This window comes from Vicia villosa, linkage group LG1 (assembly GCF_029867415.1).
Source record: "Vicia villosa cultivar HV-30 ecotype Madison, WI linkage group LG1, Vvil1.0, whole genome shotgun sequence".
Classification (NCBI taxonomy): Eukaryota; Viridiplantae; Streptophyta; class Magnoliopsida; order Fabales; family Fabaceae; genus Vicia; species Vicia villosa.
The window spans coordinates 115,722,671-115,746,305 of NC_081180.1; the positions used below are offsets into that span (position 1 = coordinate 115,722,671).

Genomic DNA, 23,635 nt, shown 5'->3' on the forward strand with positions numbered 1-23,635 from the left:
GTCCCTTGTAGGAGGCGAGGGCAACTTAAGTGATTTTCAAATTAGTTGTTTTCTTAGCCTAATAATAATGAATAGAGGATACAGTAAGATATACATAGGTGGAGAACTGGTATAATTATTTCAGAAGCTATATTTAGCAATGACACACTCAGTGATGACAAATAAAAGGAGTGGTATAAATGCCAGATGCAGTGTTTTAGTAGCAGTAAAAATGAACTTAGTTACGGGCTTAACTATGGAAATAGCAGAAGTAACATTTCGTAACACAACATATGATAATAGTAGTGAATTTAGTGGCAGGATTTAATGTAATCACATAGTAGTAAAGGTAGCAGAATAGAATAATATTATGAATGTTTCGGGTATAATCCGCTAATCGCTAATTTAGTGCGTTGTTCTTGTGATGTGACGTCGGGACGTGTTTTTGTGAAGTATTGCGATGTTTGTGTGTGAATTAAATGATTGATTTATTGTTGGTAAATTATTGGCGATGATTCGTTGTAGTGATGCATTAGCGATGTTGTGATGCGATGAGTTTTTATGAATTATTGTGAAGTACAGACAAATAAAGTGACGAGTAATTAGCAAGAATGATTGATATATTTTGGCGATGTAGGCGAATGCCTTTGTGACGATGTTTGACGACGTGTTTGTGATATGGCGTATGCCTCGCGACGTTGCCTTGTGATGTTTTTGATTTGTTGCATTTCATCAGTGTCTCATGATTTGCATGTTATAGCGACGGCTTGAATTGGCAAATAGCGACGAAGGCTTATGCCTGTTTTGATGCCTCTATTATCTGGCAATTGGCGATGGGGGCTGAAGCCCTGGGTACCACATGCATATGCATTTGTTAGAGTCACATTTCATTTGTGTGATTATGAGTATATGCGTTATGATGTGTGAACTTATATGAATCGTTGTGTATTATGAATGTGAAATATGTGAGATATTGTGACATGTGTTGTTTTAATTTAAAACGGTGAAGTAAATTAGACGGTAATGATTATACCGCAAACTGATGATTATTATAACTTGAACCTAAACATACCGTTTATCATCACCCTGTTTATATTATTTGATATCTCACCCTTTTCTTTTGTTTCGCCGTTACCTTTATACTGGTAACGTGCAGGTGATAGCTTTGACGAAGATTTAGACGCTGTGAGTTGAGCCGGTGGCTCTGATACGTAGCACTCGGGGGGATAAACGGTTGTTTTATTAATTGTTATGTTTGCCGGATTTTAGTGATGTTTTACTTTGGTTTGTAACTCAAAATTAATTGTGAAGATACTATGATGATTAAACTAAAAATTGAGAAGTTTTGTGAATTCCGCTGCGAGATTTAATTATCAGTACTGATGAAGTGAATTTTTGAATAATGATTTAATTTTTCCGTTTTAAGTTTACGTGCTATGTATTTATATGAAGGCAAATAAACCGTAATTGTTTTGAATGGTGAACATGTGATATCCCAAATGATTGTATGTTTTGAATTTTATACTCTAATTCTCCGTATAATTATCGGGTAGATTTGGGGTGTTACATTAGTGGTATCAGAGCAGGTCGGTCCGTCTGGCCAGAGTCGTTTAATTGTTGTTTATTCCTTAGTACGCGACAAGTGTGTATAACACTGTCGGTAATTGTTGTTTTCAGATTCCTTGTTGCAGGAGTTGGTTTTAAACTAAGTGGGGGAGAAGTTGTGCTTCTCGGTTATGCTTCAATTGTAAGTTGTTGGTGCAATATACTGCTTAAGGAGACAGTGCAAGTATTGTTGGAGCTTGTTGACATGTAATTAAGATTTTGGGTTGTTAATTAAGTTGGAGTGTCTTGTAAAAAGGATAATTGTTATAAGATGGAGTTTTGGAAGTTATTATGTTCAGTGTTGTTAATGGACTAAGAAGTTGTTATTTGAGTAGCTACTGTGTAAGTTGTTGACAAAGGAACAATGAGTAAGTGACGAATTATTGTAGATCTTGTTTAGGATGATTAGTAAGTAATTATAAGAGTTGTTAAAGTTGTAGAGAATGCGAAGAATAGGATTCCAAGGATATGAAGTGTTGATGAAATCATAAAGGAATTTTGATCGGATATTATCACAAGATGTGTAGTAGTATGTAGCTGCACGACGTTGGTGTTAGCATGTTCGAATGATTTTAGAAATTGTTAAAGTATGGTACTTTTAGTAAGTATAAGTTTGGAGGAACACATTTGCAGTTAGTAATGATGGTTATACTCCATTATGATTGTCGGATATCTATTGACAAATTGAGGACTTGATCACCCTTAATCTCTTGTTAATAGTAGACGGAATTGTATTGGATGTTATGTACGTATCTGGCTATCTTAGTGATGTTCAAAGTGATGGATGCTAAAGAAAGTCTAAAACTTGGTTGAAGTTTGAGAACCGTATAAGTTAATAGGAACTTTGATAAGGACGGTGAATTAAGATGGGTGATCAGAGTGGCGCAGCTGAAGCGGGATGTGACGTTGAGAGTGGTTGTGTTGCATAGATTTTCGAGGACGAAAATATTCTAAGTGGGGGAGGGTTGTAACGTCCTGAATTTTATTAATTATTTAATTAAATTATTAAGGATGTAATTATTTGATTTAGTCGAAAATTGGATTCGTCGGTATTATTTAAGAGGCGTATTTGGAGTATTAAATTAAAGTCGAATTTTTAGTCGGTTCAAGCGGAGGAAATAATATTAAGAATAATAATATTTATTGGAATAATTTTATTTAAGTGAATTGGATTGAAGTGATGTGACAACTAGAAAATTTGGAGGTATGTTTAGTTGGCCCAATAAGAACATAAGACTAGTAGAATATTTGATTTGGAAATAGAGTTGGTTTTGTTATAATAAAACAAGGGAAGAAAAGAATTAGGTTTGGTTTCCTATGCGTGAGAAGAGAAAAAAAACAAGGGTTTGGAATCTCGATGGTTTAAAAAGGGATACAAGAGCTGTGCCGGAAAGGAGAAACCGGAAAGATTTCACGAAGTCGGAAAAGCTTGGATTCGACTGGAATTGTAGAGCAGACTCCGAATATAAGGTAAGGGTGGGGTTCTTGCTCTATAAACGGGGATATGATGAATCGTATGTGGGGTTTAGAAAACTAATATTATCTCTATGTGTTGGTATGATTTATTTTTTGGTGTTTGTGCTGTGTGAATTTTTTGGGAAATTGTATGTGAAAATTGTCGTTGTGTGGTATTTGAATTGTTTGTGTTGTCTGTAAATTTGGATGAATTGAAATTTTAATCGATGAATCTTCTGTGCTGAGAATGATTTTGTGAGGCTGTGAGGTTACGACGATGAATCTTCTTAACAAAATGGTTCAGGGTTGTTATTTGATGAAGACGAGGAAAATATAAGACTGGAAAGAGAAAAAAAAATAAAATGCTGGGGTGGGCGCCCCTTATTTATGGTGTTGCACCCAATTAACTTTATTCATTCTAGTACCTGATTTAGTATATGATAATATAATAAATTAAAGATGAACATGTGATACTACTTGTAACCTTAAGTTATCATCATTTCTTGATGAATAATAAAAGGACGTGAAGATCCTAAAACTACTTCCACATCTTTTGATTTCCTAAATTGTAACTTCTATGGCCAAAGAATGAAGGGACGGACGTCCCTTGTAGGAGGCGAGGGCAACTTAAGTGATTTTCAAATTAGTTGTTTTCTTAGCCTAATAATAATGAATAGAGGATACAGTAAGATATACATAGGTGGAGAACTGGTATAATTATTTCAGAAGCTATATTTAGCAATGACACACTCAGTGATGACAAATAAAAGGAGTGGTATAAATGCCAGATGCAGTGTTTTAGTAGCAGTAAAAATGAACTTAGTTACGGGCTTAACTATGGAAATAGCAGAAGTAACATTTCGTAACACAACATATGATAATAGTAGTGAATTTAGTGGCAGGATTTAATGTAATCACATAGTAGTAAAGGTAGCAGAATAGAATAATATTATGAATGTTTCGGGTATAATCCGCTAATCGCTAATTTAGTGCGTTGTTCTTGTGATGTGACGTCGGGACGTGTTTTTGTGAAGTATTGCGATGTTTGTGTGTGAATTAAATGATTGATTTATTGTTGGTAAATTATTGGCGATGATTCGTTGTAGTGATGCATTAGCGATGTTGTGATGCGATGAGTTTTTATGAATTATTGTGAAGTACAGACAAATAAAGTGACGAGTAATTAGCAAGAATGATTGATATATTTTGGCGATGTAGGCGAATGCCTTTGTGACGATGTTTGACGACGTGTTTGTGATATGGCGTATGCCTCGCGACGTTGCCTTGTGATGTTTTTGATTTGTTGCATTTCATCAGTGTCTCATGATTTGCATGTTATAGCGACGGCCTGAATTGGCAAATAGCGACGAAGGCTTATGCCTGTTTTGATGCCTCTATTATCTGGCAATTGGCGATGGGGGCTGAAGCCCTGGGTACCACATGCATATGCATTTGTTAGAGTCACATTTCATTTGTGTGATTATGAGTATATGCGTTATGATGTGTGAACTTATATGAATCGTTGTGTATTATGAATGTGAAATATGTGAGATATTGTGACATGTGTTGTTTTAATTTAAAACGGTGAAATAAATTAGACGGTAATGATTATACCGCAAACTGATGATTATTATAACTTGAACCTAAACATACCGTTTATCATCACCCTGTTTATATTGTTTGATATCTCACCATTTTCTTTTGTTTCGCCGTTACCTTTATACTGGTAACGTGCAGGTGATAGCTTTGACGAAGATTTAGACGCTGTGAGTTGAGTCGGTGGCTCTGATACGTAGCACTCGGGGGGATAAACGGTTGTTTTATTAATTGTTATGTTTGCCGGATTTTAGTGATGTTTTACTTTGGTTTGTAACTCAAAATTAATTGTGAAGATACTATGATGATTAAACTAAAAATTGAGAAGTTTTGTGAATTCCGCTGCGAGATTTAATTATCAGTACTGATGAAGTGAATTTTTGAATAATGATTTAATTTTTCCGTTTTAAGTTTACGTGCTATGTATTTATATGAAGGCAAATAAACCGTAATTGTTTTGAATGGTGAACATGTGATATCTCAAATGATTGTATGTTTTGAATTTTATACTCTAATTCTCCGTATAATTATCGGGTAGATTTGGGGTGTTACATCACACACACTTAAAATCTTTTCCAAAATGGTCCTATCTTAAAATGATTTTCTAAATCAAAACTAAGGTATTAAAAATCTATACAAAACCTTTTTTCAAAATATTTTTAACCATCTAATCGATTAGCAAGATGTGGTAATCGAATGGCGGAACTTTTCAAATCAGCCAATCGATTGGGACACTACGATAATTGATTAGCAGAGTGACAATTGATTATAAAATCAGCAAGGATAGCACAATAATGACTTGCGATGGCTAGGGATGACAACGGGTCGGGTCGGGTCGGGTGCAGGTTTCGCACTACCCAAACCCGCACCCGAAATCGGCACCCGAACCCGAACCCAAACCCAAAGGGTGTTTTGGTGGAAAAATAACACCCACGCCCACACCCGTTGGGTTCGGGTTTTTTCACCCAAACCCGAACCCGCAACAAAATACATTTTTTTCTACAACTTTCCACAATATATATATATATATATAAGCGGGTGTAATTTCGGGTTTAGGGTGTGAGTTTCACACTACCCAAACCCGCACGCGAAATATCGGGTGGCACCCGAACCCAAACCCAAACCCAGTCAACTCCAGTTTTCACCCGTTGACTCGGATTCGGTGCGGGTGGGTCCTGCGGGTTTGGGTCTCCTTGCCTTCCCTAGCAACGACTCTATATCCAAACCTTTCTATTTGGGATTTCTAATCGGTTATATTTGTGTTGTCTAATCGATTTGAGCGTTTTTCCAATCGATTAGACAATAATTTCCATTATTGGTTTTTTCAACTACTATATAAGAGAGACACGCCCTCACTATAAATCACGCCACTTTCCAACATTTTCATATTTCTTTGAAATTCATCTCTCGTCCTCTCTGTAGAAAATATTTCTTTCACTTCATATTGCCTTAGTATTTTTTTTTTGTAAGTGGTCGTGTTGGTCGTTTATATTCTTAAGGGTGAGATAACCTTAAGAGATTGCGTTTGGTTCTTGAGATAAACTTGCCATAAAATTTATGTTCTTGGTTTCTTAAGCTTCGTCGGAAAAAAATTGGTTATTGAGATTAGTCATAAATCTCTAAACAGTTCGCTTGGGTTAAAAGTTGTCATTGGTTGAGGATAAGCCAGTTAAAATCTCAAGACCATATTGTATTAAGGTTTGTGGGAATAACCTTCAAAAGCTCAAAGCTTATAGTCAAATCTCAAGAAGACCTCTTCGGGACCGGACTAGGTCAATATTCGGTCAAACCTGTATACATCTTTGGTGCAATCTTTCTAACCCTATCCTTTTATTTTCTACAATTTACTTTCAGCATTTTATTTTTGCTGCAATTACTCACCTAAAAATTACTAATACGATCTTAATTAAGAAATATTTAAAATTAATCACAAATTTTGGAAACCACAATTCACCCTCCCACTCTCCTCTTGTACTTGAAGTCACTTGTCCAACATGAGAAAAGCACTCTTGAGATGACCACCGTACAAATCATGATAGTCGAGGTACGACATGTCTTGCGATGTAGGAGGCAGAAGAGGAACTAGGCAGTTAAATTTACCTAGTAGTTGACATTTTCTTTGTATTTTGATAATTTTTATTATGATTTGTATTTTGTGAACAATGTATGATTTGTATTTTGACTTAATATAGTATTTTAATTAACTTAAATAAGTGTATGGTATAATTGAATAAAAAATATGTATACTATGTAGGCTTTAAATATAAAGTTTATTAAAATATACCAAATTTATAACAAATTTATTGTTCAAGAGGGAAAGTTATTGTCCTGATGGTTATCCACTGAGTTGTAAAATAAACACACAATCATGAATTCAAAATGTGTCTAGGAATTCAAAATGTGAAATAAACTTAACTTACGATATTTTGGTGTGTATTAAGAATGTACAGAAGTTTAATTTCAGACTACGCCAAGGATATTTTTGAGTTTTATAAGGGTGACATTTCACCACTAAGGGTGCAAAGTACAACCCCTGTGGCACAAATGTTTCATTTAATATATTCTTCACGAATAAATTGATATTATGAAATTAAAGCTCTGTTAAGAAAGAAATGAGAAATTTGATCACTTATGAAAGAGAAATGACAATTTTGAGAAAAATATAGAAGTTTTCTCAATGTGTTTGCGAGTAAGCAGAAAGCTTTTGGAGAGGAGGTCACCGAGAAAAATAGATATTTTTTCATAGTTTTTTAGTGTTTTTAATTTAAATGTTTATCTTTATTATATTTTAATTTTTAAAATATTTATAACGATAAATAAAAATTGTCTAAGTGAGAAAATTTTCATCTTAACTATAAAATTGAAATCCGTAGTTATTGCATCATTTTCATTGAATTTAATTACATTAAACATATATTCACAACTGTCATCTTTGTCCTACTATCAAGTTCTTCAGTGATATACTCTTCTTCTATGATTTATATTCTTTTGTCATCTCTTATATAATAAAGTTATGGTGGAGGTGGTTCACTAGTGGCAACACCATCATCATTAGATGTCTTGCGAGGATTAACTACATCTGAACCAAAACATAATCCTTCTTTAAACTCTTTAGTGAAACCTTCATTAAATTCATTCATCTGTCTTATTTAATGTCATCAAAGTGATCAACATCCTCATCATTCCTTTAACTAGAGTGATCAACATCCTCATCAAAACAACATTCATAAATGGAGATCTCGATGAGGAAATATACATGGAACAACCAGAAGGCTACGTGCTTCTTGGAAACGAACAAAAGGTGTGTAAGCTTGTCAAATCCTTATATGGCTTAAAACAAGAACCAAAACAATGGCATCAAAAGTTTGATTATGTGATACTCTCTAATGAATTTATTCCTAATTCTTGTGACAAGTGTTTAAACACAAAGGTGTGAAAAAATATTGTAATATTCCTTTGTCTCTATGTCGATGACATGCTGATAATTAGTAATGATTTGAATGGAATTTTAGAAACAAAGAGATTTCTAACTTCCAATTTCCAGATGAAAGATCTTGGACTCGTTGACACAATTCTAGGGATCAAAGTTAAGCGACATAATGGGGGTTATGAACTTAGTCAAACACATTATATTGAGAAAATGCTTGATAAGTTCAAACACCTAAAATTTAAGAAAGTAACCACTCCTTTTTGTTAGAACAAGATTTGTTCTGATCAATATTCTTAGTTTTGATGATAACAATGTATATGAATTTTATATGAGATAATGTGGTACTCAATGTATATTTTAACATCACTCATCAATCCTAAAGGATCTTAAATCTTCTTCCAAACTATCATCTCATGTTTCCATTACAGTTTCACATCATCAACATCAAATTCCGAGTTCATCCTCTTGATAAAGTCACAAGCTTTAAAATAGGACCAAAAATCATAGTCATGTCCACTGTATGCATAAACTGATAAACCTCCTAACCTTAACTTAATGTCTTTTACAAAACTAACGCTTAGTATAGAAAACCACCTTAAATAAACTCATGTATTGTATATGACACAAATGGTAGAAATTAAATTTGGCATTGACGACACAACAAAACTTTATACTACCTCTGTCCCAAATTATAAGATGTTCTGAGTACTTCACACGAATTAAGAAATGAAATTATTATTTTATGAAAAAGTGAAATGATGTATAACTTTACAAAAATACATTTCAGTAATTATATTAGAAAGCAAAATTAGAAGAGTGTGAAAAAAAAGAAAAGTAATAAATGATATAAGGTATGTTAGGAAAATTTATATTGATGTTGCATTAAAATTGTAAAATGACTTATAATTTGGGACACATTTTTTCTCCAAAATATCTTAGCATTTGAGACAGAGGGAGTAACTTACCATCAAACAGAATCAACATTTTACAATCCAAAACTAAGTTTGGATCAAATGCAAATTTAAGTATATTTAGAAGACCAATAACTTATTTAATCCTAGTTTATTTTATAAAATCACCCTTCACCAACACTTGCAATATGAAAAAGTGAAATAAAATAAATTAAAAATAAAGTAATAATAAATAGAACAATAAGAAGAAAAAAAAAATTAATACTAATATTCTAAAATCACATACAAATTGACACAAATTTTTATTTTTATAGTTAACATGTATTGTAACTAGATTAGGGTTTCTCAAAAATAGTAGAACAATTTCTTAATCCAGGCTCCGATAAGCTGGATGTTGCATTCTCTTTAGATAGGGTAAAATTTTATTTATATACAAGCAAATAAATGGCTTTTAGTAGATACATATGCAATAATAGAAATATTTACTCTGATCATCAGGCAATAATAGAAATATTTACTCTAATCATCAGAATCAGGCAAGAGGCGAGAATACTCTACCTTTAACTAAAAATGTTAATGTTTATCTCACAAAACAAGTAACAATGTTTCAACCTATAACTACACCATTGAATTCGAGAGGAGTTGCTTATCTACTTCTCCATTTAGATCCCCATGAATGCTCTACACTGTGTTTCCCAATGCTCCTTTGCTTGCTTCACCCTTTCTACCCTCTCCATTTGAAGTCTTTCCTCCCAGTACTCCGTGCAGCTGTAAACATATTGAATTTCTTAGGTTAAGATGCTTGAAAATAATATGTTGATATTACAATATAAAACCACAGTTAGAATGATTGAAAACAAAGTTTAAATTGATTTTGCTATCATCTCTTCCATTTTAATTTCATTCATTTGCAAATGGAACAACAGATATCATACCTTCGGCCTAATAGAATGTTTAATTCCTCCAAGTGAACAGCACCTTCGTAAACTCCTGCCTGTATAAAAAATATAAAAAGTATATTACTTGCCAATAATAACAATAGTAATATATCTTTTGCAATTTCTTAGTAGAACCATAGTATTTATGGTGAAAGACAATAACCGATCAATCGTTAAAAAAACAAATTTATTCAGCATTAAGATGGCCAAAATAAGTAAACAGTTCTTTCTGGAACACTGCAATTAATCAATCATAGAATCATAATATCTTATGCAATATTAAAATATAGAAGCTAAACAATTACAGAAGGGCTACGTAAGCTTATTCAGGAAGATCTAAAGTTTTGATGGTAAAAATGAATAGGCCTTAATGAAGGTTGAGAAAATTTTATAGTGTAAGTTAGGGATGTAAAAACAGAAATCCACCCTTATGGGTGTTTGCTATATTTGGGTATCTTACCGATCGACATAGAGGACATTTCTCTTTAGAATGTGCTTCCTTTAGTCCATCAACAATAGTAACAGATGCAGACGAGCAAGCACAACTGTAGCAGAATATGTGGCCACAGGACAGAGAAACTGGATCAAACACTGTGTCCTGTCATGAAAGAGCCAGATGAAAACTATCAATTGAAAAATCAAAAAAGAAAGTGAAAGACCTTATGAGAGAGATGCTTGCATATAGAAAAGTATATTGATATTGTGGAAACTACGGAGATATTGTCATTATAATCCAAAAGTCAAATGCTTTGGTGCAATTTGTATGGAAAATGTTGGACAATATAAGGAGATCTGAAAATATTTGAATTCATTTAAAAATTCAAAATTGGGAGTAAATACAATTTATCTGTGGAGACATAAAACTAGGTTACAACAACAATAACCAAGCCTTATCTCACTAACTAGAGTCGGCTACATGAGTTGATTTGGTCGTGCATATATGCAATACAAATGAAAACATCCAAAACGAGAGTGATGCACAGAAAAGAGAAATTAATCATACAAGAGAATCCACCTAACTTACCAAACATATAGAGCAAGTCAAGTCAATATCAACTTTGATGGAATCAAAGAGCTCACAAGCAAGTGATGGTTTTCCATCCTTAATTGTGAGATAACATTCATCAAATAATGCAGATGACTTCCTCGACTTGGATTTAGTTTCCCTTAAATTGATATGTAATGCCATAAGCTCAATAAGCCATGGACTCTGAAGAATTTCCTTATGCATAGTCTGAGCTTGTGACTTGAATAATTGCCCTTGTTTGGAATAATGAATCTGCCATCATAGTAGTATTCATATATAACGAACATAACATATTATTTAATTTTAAACTAAGATTGTCACTACTTAAATTAGCATGCCAAAGAAATAAGGAGGAACTGACACACCTTATCATATTTCTTTAGTATTTTGCGAATTGCAACAGCGTTTATAAGTGCATATACTACTAGATCTTTGCCTTCATGAACTAAAGTAGAATGATTCCTTTTTGATTTCCCTTTCAATAAGATGATGTACTTTCTGAATCCAGAAGCAAGATGCAGTTCCAGCAATTTCTGTGCACGCTCATTAAAGCATCCCACTATTTCTGACATTTCATTGAGAAGGGAAGGGAAAAAGGTCCCATCGCACACTGCATAAAATAATGATACTAAGTTAGCTTAAAGTTAAAGGTAGTTGGAATACCGTGAAAATCGAAATGTTTAAACATAGGCCCATTTTTCTTCCCAAAGAAAGTGGCATCATTATATCATAAGATAATTCATCATAGAGCCTACAAAGTCTTTTAATAGAATAAAAGTGAATCGTCAATTTAGTCATTGAAGTTGTAGGGCCTTGGAATTTGGTTGCCAACAAAATTTCTAAAGAATTCCTAATTTTAAATAAAACAGAAAAGAGAATTTGACAGAGACTCAAGGAAAGCCTTATTTGCCTATTAAAAAAAGGAAAGCCCTGTACAACAAATTCTACAATCCAAAACTATAACAGATACACATCTCTTCAATTCCAAGCAATACAATTCAGAGTATTCTGTCTAAACAACACTTAACAGGCCCACCCGATTCATTCACATACTAATCTTCCGTAAACTGAGAGAAATGAATTCTGTTATTTGGTAGCCACAATCTATGCCGAACCATTTTAAAACAACCATCAACACCTTTGTGAATGTTGAGAACCTGAAGAACAAGTGCATACTAGTTTCTGTCATAGCATATCTCTCTATGCATAGGTTCGAGTCTTCGTCAATTGCTTCTTTCTTGATTAAGTTTTTTTTGGAGGTTAGTCTATTTTGAACCAGCCTCCAAGCCAATACCTAATTTTCCAATGGTAATTGGACCAATTTACTATATAAAGAATGATAAATTGATACTCCGTCCCAAAATAAATGTCACATTTGTAAAAAATATTCGTCCCAAAATAAATGTCGCTTATTTCCAATGCATTTTTAGATTTGATTTTCCAATTCTATCCCCAAATAATTCTCATAATTTATTATTTCTCTCACCTTGCATTAATAATAATTAAAATACACCAATAATCATATTTTCTTATTCTTATTTTGTGTGAAAGTGTCTTCTTATTTTGTGTGAAAGTGTCTACTATGACAATATTTTGGGACAGAGGTAGTAACATGTTAGTAAATGGTAACCTCTCCGCTCATAATCTCTCTACAAGCTTCCTTCACATAGTAGACGCCTTCCACCTCTTCCAACCACCTCCATACATCCTTGTTATATTCTTAAACACCACTTAGTTTACTAATCTCCCAACAAAACAGCTCCCTCCTCGAGCTCCATTCCCAGTCACATACGACTGTCCCTCCATGAATTTTGCACACATCTGCCATTGTTACTCCTACTCCCTCCATCTCATAATATGTGTCTATCAAAATAACCTATCAATCTGCTCACTAAGAATCACCCCCTCCCCCACAAAATTGTTAATCATTGATTATACCACAACAAATTTACGACAAGCCTCCGATCAAAATGACTAATATGATCCAAGATTTTCAATTTGAAATATTACTTCGGAGTTTCATAAATTTTAGACATCAAATTGCTCAACCTTTACAAATTCACGAACTAAATTGTCAATTCTTCCTACTCCTCAAATATCCCAATCAATCAAATACAAAGAGAGATGAACAAAAAATGAATGAAAATCGTCAAAGAAAATTAGGAATCAATTCACAGAAAATATCGAACGATTGATTAAAGCAACAATTGAATCGTAAAATTGAATAAAAAAATACCAGTGCATTGATCAGGGCAGGTTCTATGGTACGGAGAAGATCGTCGACACGTTTTCATGATCTTTTTGAGCTTCTTGAATCCAACGACAGGGAGCTTCTTCTGCTCCTGACCTCGCATGAATTCCTGATACGTCTTGCAGAATTTCATCTTTGCGCACAAACATGGCACGATTTCGAACGATTTGTTGTTGCTCTAGCGAAACGCGGCACGGGATGTGAATAAGAAGAAGGAAAAAAGGTTTGAAATTAGTGGTTGCTTCCTTTTTTTAATGCTTTCCCGTGAATATCTCAAATCCTTGATTTTCGGATCTTTGCGTGTGAAGCGGGATTGAGGGTATAATTGTAATATTCATCGTAATTATCTCGATATGAAAAACTCAAAATAGCTTCTTACTCGGTCTTTATAGATCCTCTTTTTCTCTCCTTTTTCTTTCACACAAAAAATGTGTAAGATAAAATGTTTTTTATTAAAAATTATAAATTAAAGGGAGTGATGAAATGTTTGTTTTGAATTTTTCTTTTATTTTTATTTTGTTATAATTTTTTTAAAATATTAATTATTCTAGTATTCTATATTATATATAAAAAATACTCGTGTTTAAGTTGTCTATATATAATTGATTAATAAAAATGAAAATGAAGAAGATATTTACGGAAAGATTTAAAAAGATATTGATTACTTATCTTGTTCATTTATGTAGAAATGTGAAGATGTTAAAGAGTGACAAATGTGAGAGATGTTTTTAAAGAATGTTCTGAATGTATAATTTTGTTCAAATACTTTATCAACGAAAATATTGTTATCAGTAAAATTCTAGTTTAGTTCAAGAGGATTTTATGTTAGTATAACTTTTTTTTTTTAGGAAAACACATATAAATTCGATTGTAATGTTGAAATCGTTATAGAAGAAAGATTTCTAAACAACTCGAAGAATTTGGTAAAATTAATTATATCATTAGTAGTAGTAAACCATAATATTTTGGTAAGATTGAGTCATAGTTAAGGGTGTTATGTCTCAAAGCTTAGAAAAATTGGAGAAGAATCAAAGAAAAATGTTAATCCAGAGATAGGCATGTGAGGCCACTAACATGACCTGTAAGATGTTTTGAACCATGGTAACAAGGTCTTCCATAACATATTGCCCTGTGGTTAACTTCTTTCTATGGTGAAAACGATTTTCCATGTCGTCCACAAACTTGAAAGGATGAGTAGAGTAAGCATAGAAGACATGAATCGAAAAATTAGTAGTGGAGGAAAGTTTCCATCATTGGCTAGAAAATAAATTTAAACAAAGGGAATGATATCTTTTCCATTGTGGCTAAGATCGGTATGAAATTGCAGACATTATCAGTATTGCTGTTTAGTTTTGATTGTTTGCCAATTTTGCATGTATAATATATAATTTGATTTATTGCATGTTAGTATCCTATTCATCATGTGAATTATCTGTATTATTGTTGTAGCATTGCTATTGTAATTCACTTGAAATAATATGTTATATTCGTATTCATTTGCTTCGCCTATTTAAGTTTGTGTACCTCTGAGAAATCTCTTAAATCATTATCTTAGTTGTTATAAGTTCATGTTTGTGTCTTCTTCTAAGTCTAGCAATTGGTTTTATGTCAAAATCCTAAGTATTAGTTGAATTACGACTTATAACACTTGAATCAAGGATGCAAGGTAGTGTGTGAGTCGAATCATGAGGTGTACATAACTCGAATCATGAATCATGGCTTTTTTCTCATCTTTTCAATCTTAAATTAAAGTTGAGTATTTTTTCGATTCGAAAACTTCATGATTTGATAAAAATCTTTTGTCTCAATTAGTTGAAAGAGAGATCTTTCTCAAGAGTGAGTCTATTCTCTTACACCAATTTTCATCTTTCTCCTTTCTTTTTTAACGAGAGTGAGTGTGTCACCAAGAGAGAAAATCTCCCTGAAAAAGTCTAGATTTATTATTTTTCTTGTGTTCTTTTGAAAACTAAAAAACCCAGAGAGAGAGAGAGAGAGAGAGAGAGGTATGAGTAAATAATTTATGGTTCTAATTATTTTAAAATTAATATTATTTTTCTAAAATTTTATTTTGAAAATTATTTATAATTTAGATAATTTTGTATTCATATCCTAACTAAAATTTAAATATATTTATAACAAATAGTGTAACAATATTCTTTTAATGATTTTTTTTACCAATATTTAATCATCAAATAGAAGTATTTTCCAAAAAAATCTCTAAATTTTTTAAATATTTATCGTAATAAAAAATAATTCATAATGATGTTCTTTACACAAAAAATTTAAATCTCAAAGATTAATTAAATTTAACTATTAATGTAAATAACTTTTATTTTTTATATAAATATCAGTTCTCTCTTTTAAATCTAAAGAAATCCCTATGACAAAGAAATATATCCACGCTGGAGATAAGGCTTTCGTATTCATGTTATCAAAGAAAAAAAGGGTTTCGTATTCAGTGACGACTTTTCTAGAATGCGATTGCCTCAATTAAAATTCAAAACAATGATTACTTCAATTCAGCAGAATCAGCACCTTGTTTTCATTTTCCATAATAAAATAATCCATAAATATCTTTTTATATATACGTCCACGTTTTGTTGCGTCTCGAGCAAGTGAATAGATATATAGAAGAGAGAAAGGGTAACTAATTCGGTAACAAAATTCTGTTACGCTTTTCAGAATGGCAAGTTCAGATCAACAACCAGAGAAAGCACAACCAGTGATGATAGTTGCAATCGACGAGAGCGAACACAGTGCTTACGCTCTCAAATGGACTCTTGATCATTTCTTCAACAACAACAATCCTGTTTTCAAGCTTGTTCTTCTTCATGCTAGACCTTCCGCTACTTCTTCTGTTGGTCTTGCTGGTCCTGGTATATATATATATATAACCCTAATTCCTTTTCAATTTCATTCATCCTGTTTATTGTTATATAAACATGATTTTGTAATTGAATGAAGTGTATGCAGGAGCTGCTGAGGTTTTGCCGATTGTGGATTCTGATTTGAGAAAGATTGCTGCTAGAGTTGTTGAGAGTGCTAAACAGCTTTGCGTTAAGAAATCGGTATTTCTATTTTTGTTTTCAATTCCATGCTTGAATAGTTTAATGCATCAGGATAGTTTCTGTGAATTTCTGGTTTTCTGGTCTGCTTTTGGTGTGAAATTATTGAGTTTACATATTTAATCAGGTCTCTAATAGCTAGGGCTAATCAAATTGTGTATTATGATGTTTTAAGTATTTTATATAGGAAATGTCACATGTGGTATAATTAATTGATAATTGAATTTTCTTAGGTAAATGATGTAATAGTGGAGGTGGTGGAAGGTGATGCTAGAAATGTTCTCTGTGATACAGTGGAAAAGTACCATGCTTCAATATTGGTTGTGGGTAGTCATGGTTATGGAGCTATAAAAAGGTACAGTTACATTTTGGTAACAGTTATCATCCCTATTTTTCAGTGATAACTCTTTATATGATCATACATCGTTGTTTGAAGCAAACACTTCACTTCGTAATCTCCTAATCCAGTTATACTTTTTATATGCAGGGCGGTTTTAGGTAGTGTAAGTGACTATTGTGCTCATCATGCTCATTGCACTGTCATGATTGTGAAGAAGCCAAAAACCAAGCACTGATCTATACTAGCATATCCTTCAAATAAACATACTATCCTTTCAGCAAAAGAAAAATAGCAATGTTCTCAGAAAGTTTATGACTTGGTTTGTCCTATGGCATGTCTGCTTTGTAGTTTATGATAGAAAGTATGTAACTGTTGGATTGTTGTTGGCTTGTTGCCCCTACCTGGGGTTTACTTTGTTTTTGTATATGAAAAACTAAGCTTAATGTGTCTATAAAAAGTGTTTTTCTCTTTCTGAAATTTAAATTATAGTAACAGAAATTTAAATTATAGTAACAGAAACATATATTCAAGGCATACATATTTTCTCAATTTTGTGGATCAATCTTTATTCTAGATGGAATTATTCTTCTACTTATTCAAATATGTCCTGTTTTGAGAATTCTTTCCATACATCGGAAGACAGGTCCATAACAATGACTTAATAGAAGAGCCATTATGTAACAACCCTGTAATGCACACAAATTATAGAAACTACTACTGAAATGAATGTCCAAGAGAAGCTAGTGATGAATTGTCGTTGAGTTCAATAGCACCAACTAGAGAGGAACTTGAGCCATTTAAAAATTGCTTATACCATTTTGCGGAGAGCTTTGGGTATCTTCTCAACTCTGGATCATTCCTATCCACATAGTATAGTCCAAAGCCTGATTTATATCCATCCAATAACTCAAATGCATCCATGAAAGACCACACAAAATACCCCTTTACATTTGATCCATTCCTGAAGGGAAAAAAAGACATAAATGATGAGAAAGTGTATAGTGTTTATTTTTGTTTTGTCTATTTTCATAACTGTATTTTGGACATGGTTTTTATTTACCGCTTATGTAACTTATTTCAAAGATATTTTTGAATCTTATTTTTCAAAAGATAAAAAAGTGGAGTAGCAATCACATACCTCAAGGAATCGAGTGTGCTACCAATGTATGCTTGCAAGTATTCCACCCTTGATACATCGTGGAGTGATGCATTGCTGACTGTCCTTTGGCCTAAAAAGACAAGCATTAGGAATGATTCACCAAATCGTTGTTAAATCCCTTGAAGCTTAATTTTACAACTCTTATCAATCAACATCCAAAGACGATTTCCTAAAAGAGACTCATTGCAATCAATGTAATCGTGAATGAAGGGTAAACATACCATTTTCATGAATGAACATAGGTGGATTGCCATAAAGGGTCTTGAATGTTTCCAGCACTTCTTGTAAAGCCCATGGTGCCATAGGATACTGAGTCAAGTCAAGCCAGATAGTTGTATAGCAAATTAATCCAGTGATTGAATCGATTATTAATTAAGATGATAATTATGATAAGTTTTTCAACATTTACCTCTCCGTCTGCAAGTATACCCTGTGCAGCTGCAAAACCATGGAAAACAAGGGATTGATTCATTTTGCTCCAAAAATAATTCAACAAGTGATAGTCATGGTTTTGTGCACTTATAAAAGGGGATTAAGATGCCAAATGATGTTAGAGTTCAACAAGATGAAAACATCAGAATCATAATGAAAAAGATGGAGTTAATGCAATTAGTACAGCATCCTTATAAATTTTTAATCATTAAAATCCAACACATACAGAATAAATTTGCACCCATGTCTGCAATGTAATCTCTTAGTGCTGTCTTCAGGGCACCATAATTGTCTGATACATTAAATTCGCTGTAGTGAATTATGCCAATAAAGTCGTAGGAACCCTTAACTTGTTCAGATTCCCGAGTTGTGAATGCCGGTATTCTTGCACCTGCATTTTTCTTCATCAAATTGGGATAGTCTCCGTGCAACAAGGGTTCCATAAACCTGTGATAAAATAGGATTATAAAACTTAAATGTATCAAGTAAGAAGAGAAAATATTACAACCAGTTTTAGTGTCAGTAACTAACCAACCAAAATAAAAAGTACGGACTCGTTCACGTGCTGCTTTGTCTTTCTCTGTATTTGTCTGAAGAACTATCCCAAATGTATAGAAAGAGATACCAACAAATCCATGTTGTTGCTCCTGCAATGTAATTAATTAGTCTCTATGGAATCATGAACATTACTTGCCTACAAAGCTTCTGTAGGTCGATAAATATTACAAGAGATTAGGTGATATACCCTATACTTTCTTCTATACAATCTCACAGCTGAAGAATGAGCTAACAAAATATGATGTGCGGCCAGGTACGGTTCAAATGTCGAGTTTCCCTTAGAGCTTGGTATAATACAAAATGGAGGAGAGCATCGTTGAGGTGGGGCTAGTCCCTGATCATAACTACCTACGGCAAAAATATTTGGCTCGTTCACAGTTGTCCAATATTTGACTCTATCTCCGAACTCTCTAAAACACACGTCTGCATAATTAGTGAAGTCTTTTCTGCATCGACATTCAAAACATAATTCTCAGTTCTGTCAAAAAAGTTCAATTATATTATACAGTATAGAAGCACGGAACATACATGACATCACGACTAAGCCATCCTTCATAGTCATCTTCAAGTGCTTGTGGAAGATCATAGTTGTGTAGTGTCACATGTGGTTGGATACCTGCATAAGGGAGAGACTTGCATAATGAAATCTTAATTAAGAGATGTTTTATGTTGCAACAAATTAAGAAAATCGTATCGAACCATTGCTAATGAGTTCATTGATGAGATTGTTGTAGTATTGTAGTCCCTTGGGATTGACGGGTCCTCTACCATCTGAGGAAAAATAAAAGTATATGTAGAAAAAAACAAAACAAAAAATTTGAGTGTTTGTATGGATATGTAGTAAAGGTGAAGTTGAGTAGAAGGTACTTGGTATTAATCTGGACCAAGAAATGGAAAATCTATAAGCATCAAGGCCTGTTTCAACCATGAGCTGCACGTCCTCCTGCATTATCGTTTGTATTCTCTTAACCAACTAATGCTTGAAATTAACAAATGAATCCTAAAGAATGCATTACTAAGAAAAATCAAAATTAGAAAGATAGAAGCTCTGTGTATTGCTTGTTTACCTTGTATTTATGGTACGTGTCGCATGCTACATCTCCATTTCCACCCTCACCATGTGCAGACCCTTAAATCATATTCTAAAATTGATGAGATGAATGATAAGAAGAAACATGAAGAAAAAAGAAGGATTGAATAAATAACCGAACTAGCATGTGCTAAGGTATCCCAAATGCTAGGAGTTCTTCCATCTTCATTAGCAGCTCCTTCCACTTGATAAGCAGATGTGCCTGAACCAAAAATAAAATCAACTGGAAAATCACTCCTGCTATAGTTATTATGATCAGTAGAGAACACAGACAAAGACAATTTTAGAAACAAAAGGAAAACCAGGGTGAAATATTTTTGTAGTTCCATGTTCTATGATTTGTGTTTCTTCTGACTATTGTGATTCATCAAATGAATACACTGGCACACAGAGTGTGCGTAACAAAATTAATGTCCCGTAGGATAAGAAAGAGACTGATAGAAGCTTAGCGGTTACAGCCACCACTTGCTTTGACTTGGTGTAGACATTTTTGTCTATTTGTCTTCTATGCCTACGCACATCACTTTTTCTCCCTAAAATAATTTTCTACAAAGTTCAAAATCAAACATTGATTGATGGGATAGAAAGCAAAACGTAACCACCATTCTACTCTATTCTCTGGTAGCTAGTAGCTTATTGTATAAGGTACTGTTTGATCTGACTTTTCATTGACTTATCTTCTATTTTAAAGGAGAAGGAGGGTCAAATATTATTTAAAAAAAAAGTTCATTATAAAAATATGAATTTTATTTTAAAAATAAAAATACAATTTAAAGAATTTTTATTAAAGTTATTGAAAGTTATTTTATAATAACTTTTTAAAATATTTTCATATATTTTCGAATCCCACTAAATACAATTTATGCTAGGAGTTGTTGAATGTCACATTATTTTCATAGAAGGTGATCCACCGGATCTTAAACGAGACTCTTGATATCATATTAAGAAATGTGGTTGGGCCTAACTCATCCATACAAAACCGGTTTTGTAGGGATGAGACTTAAGGGTGGAAATAGGTTGGGCCGAACTAGGCTTTGTCAAGCCTAAGTCTGGCCTGTCAAAAAAACCGAAGTCTAAGCCTGGCCTGTAGCCTGTCGTAGGCTTATTTTTTAGGCCTGAGTCTGACCTTTTCGAATGTCTGGTTAGCCTGTTAGCCTACATAAGGTTAGTCTGTTAGACATATGTAAATAAGCAATTAAAATAATGTTTAAATATACTAACTTATTTTAAATTACCTATTATCATAAGTTCTAGGAGACTATTTGTTTAAGAAAACTTATGAAAACAATGTTGATCTGATGTTTTCATCTTATTTTCACAAGTTCTTCAAGATAACCAAGTTTTATTTATGTATTTTAATTCAAAGTACAAAACATAACATAATGATCATAAAAAAGTATTCATATTTATTTAAATAGGCTGGCTTGATAGGCTTATAAGATTTTTTTTAGGGTCTGAGGCCTAACCTTTTTAACTAAATAACCTTATAAAGAAGCCTAGCCTTTTCTATTTACAAATAATGTGTGGCCTGGCGTGAGCCTATATAGGCTAGCTTGTAGGCCCCTGTTATCGGCCTAGCCTATTTCCATCCCTAGCGCCCAACCACATTTCTTAACATGGTATCAGAGTCTGGTTTAAGATTCGGTGGGCCACCTATTATGGTTTCCGCTATCGGACCGTCCACCATTTATTTTCACGCTCTAGTTGTGTGTTACTGGGTATGAAGGGGGTGTGTTAAGAGTTCCACATTGGACAATATATGGCCTAAACATGTGCTTATAAGTGGGGGCAATCCTCACCCTACCAACCGGTTTTGTAGGGATGAGTTAGGTCAACCACATTTCTTAACATGGTATCAGAGCCCGATTTGGTGGGCCACCTTTTATGGTTTCCGCTATTAGACCACCCACCATTTATTTTCACGCTTCAGTTGTGTGTTCCTGGGCATGAGGGGTGTGTTAAGAGTCCCACATCGGACAATATATGGCCTAAACATGTGCTTATAAGTGGGGGCAATCCTCACCCTACCAACCAGTTTTGTAGGGATGAGTTAGGCCCAACCATATTTCTTAACATAAATGTTTAGTAAATTAGCTGATAGATACAAAATGACATAAAAGATTACTTTACCCTTAATAAGGGTAATAATATTTTGTTAAAATAATAAGGATATAAATGAAAAAAAATCACAAGTTAAAAGCTACTTCAAATAGCTTTTGAAAAAAAGCTAAAAGCTAGTAAAAAAACTATAAGTTATAAGTTAAAATAGCGTTACCAAACAAAACTTTTTCATTAATGTGAGCTAAAATGAGACCCTTAAGTTTTATATTTATTTTTATAAAATTGAAAAATGGCACGTGGATCAGGTTATTGGAGTACTCCCTTTCTTTCAAAATGAATGTGGTATTATCAAATAAAATTTGTTTCAAAATAAATTTTATTTTTCAGTTTTCAAATATAATAATGATTGCAATTTTTTCAATTGTCTTCTTTAATTATTACTCTGTGCATTATTTTTAACATATTTATAAAGTTAATTATAATTACATTCCTTAATTGTGTGAAAAATCTTAAACAACGCTTGAAACGGATTAGTTTTATTACGTCTATTAATACTACACGTGTGAAAAAGATAACTTTTTGTTTTAATTTTCTAATTTTTCTTAGACTATGGTATATCGGGTGAAGAAGCCCAGAAGATTCTATTAATTGAGGAAGACTTATGGATAAAATAAGCCATTTAAAACCATTTCATCAATAAAACAGAGGGTGTTTTCTGTCATATGCAGGTGGAGAACCTTAACCATTTGTTGATGTCTTGTCCGAAGCTACAGTTGCTATGGCTGAAAATTCAAAAGTGGCTGGATATTGATTTGCCTTTAGTTGTGGGTTGTTGTATCCATCTCTTAAAGTGCATTGAAGTCTTACAGGGAAGGATGACTAGTAACAAGGTTAGTGCAATATGGCTGACAGTTTGTTGGTGCACTTGGAAGCATAGAAATGACATGGTTTTTAATAGAGTCGACTAGGATATCGATGAACTTTATTTCCAGATTTTGTGGTACTCATGGTGGTGGTTAGCTATAGATTCTAAGGATAGAATTCGTTGTATCTTTTATGAATGGTTTAAAAACCCATTGCTCTGCTCTTGATGTCTTTGCTTGATCTAGGTTTTTCCTGAGTTGTTCTCTTGTAAGGGTTGGTGTACCCCTTGTACCCACACATTCTTAATTCAAGAGTTGCTTCTAAAAAAATAAAAATAAAAATTCAATAAAACAGATTCTCCACATGATACATTACTTTTATGGTTAGTTTCGAATTTGACTCATTCTTGTGTTCATATTCACATTTTTTGAAATTGTGGGAGACATTGTTTTATTATAGGTTTCCTATTTCTTTGTAAGACTATTTAATAGTCGTAGTTGTAGCTATTTACTTTCAAGGATAACAAATATCTTTGCATCTTGTGCAATTAGCTATTGCGTACATTGGTCAAACAGTCTTGATTAAGAGAGAAAATAAAGGAGTTCTTCAAGTGCAACACAAGACAAGAGTGAGAAAGAATGGCGTAGAGCAAAGTCAACACCAACAATAACACGTTTGTGCAGTCTGTCATCCCTAAATTTGACGACTATTATGGACATTAAGCCAAATTTAGGGGTGTGCATGGATCAAGAACCAAACCAAATTTAACCATATATATGGTTTGATTTGGATTTTAAAACCGTTTTTTTAAAAACCGGTTCACATATGGATCGGTTTTAAACCGGTTTCTCACAAAAAACCAATTTTTTTAAAA

General features: G+C 33.1%; 3 protein-coding genes across 5 annotated transcripts; 1 reads left to right on the forward strand and 2 right to left on the reverse strand.

Annotated features, from left to right (window-relative positions):
• Window positions 1-9,375: 9,375 nt before the first annotated feature.
• Window positions 9,376-13,478, reverse strand: LOC131643923 (probable E3 ubiquitin-protein ligase BAH1-like 1). Its single transcript, XM_058914291.1, has 6 exons — window positions 13,178-13,478; window positions 11,307-11,551; window positions 10,939-11,193; window positions 10,375-10,512; window positions 9,912-9,970; window positions 9,376-9,744 (listed from the first exon to the last, which is right to left on the reverse strand). Exons 1-6 carry the CDS (start codon window positions 13,323-13,325, stop codon window positions 9,639-9,641), a joined length of 951 nt encoding a protein of 316 aa, XP_058770274.1. The 5' UTR covers window positions 13,326-13,478; the 3' UTR covers window positions 9,376-9,638.
• Window positions 13,479-15,793: 2,315 nt separating this feature from the next.
• On the forward strand, window positions 15,794-17,074 carry LOC131643926 (universal stress protein PHOS34-like). 3 transcript variants are annotated; one of them, XR_009296325.1, is made up of 5 exons: window positions 15,795-16,068; window positions 16,157-16,260; window positions 16,491-16,612; window positions 16,745-16,883; window positions 16,916-17,074. XR_009296325.1 is itself a non-coding variant. In XM_058914296.1 (4 exons), exons 1-4 carry the CDS (start codon window positions 15,876-15,878, stop codon window positions 16,830-16,832), a joined length of 498 nt encoding a protein of 165 aa, XP_058770279.1. In that variant the 5' UTR covers window positions 15,794-15,875; the 3' UTR covers window positions 16,833-17,074. The 3 variants fall into 3 exon arrangements, 2 of the variants coding, with proteins under 2 accessions (XP_058770279.1, XP_058770278.1); XM_058914296.1 differs by having other exon boundaries at window positions 15,794-16,068; window positions 16,166-16,260; window positions 16,745-17,074; XM_058914295.1 differs by having other exon boundaries at window positions 16,745-17,074.
• Window positions 17,075-17,135: 61 nt separating this feature from the next.
• On the reverse strand, window positions 17,136-20,356 carry LOC131643925 (hydroxyisourate hydrolase-like). The gene is made up of 12 exons (XM_058914294.1): window positions 19,958-20,356; window positions 19,814-19,875; window positions 19,614-19,689; window positions 19,446-19,517; window positions 19,275-19,362; window positions 18,934-19,192; window positions 18,720-18,835; window positions 18,415-18,635; window positions 18,166-18,194; window positions 17,978-18,065; window positions 17,736-17,826; window positions 17,136-17,558 (listed from the first exon to the last, which is right to left on the reverse strand). The coding sequence occupies exons 1-12, from the start codon at window positions 20,163-20,165 to the stop codon at window positions 17,312-17,314; spliced, it is 1,557 nt and encodes a 518-aa protein (XP_058770277.1). The 5' UTR covers window positions 20,166-20,356; the 3' UTR covers window positions 17,136-17,311.
• Window positions 20,357-23,635: the final 3,279 nt, after the last annotated feature.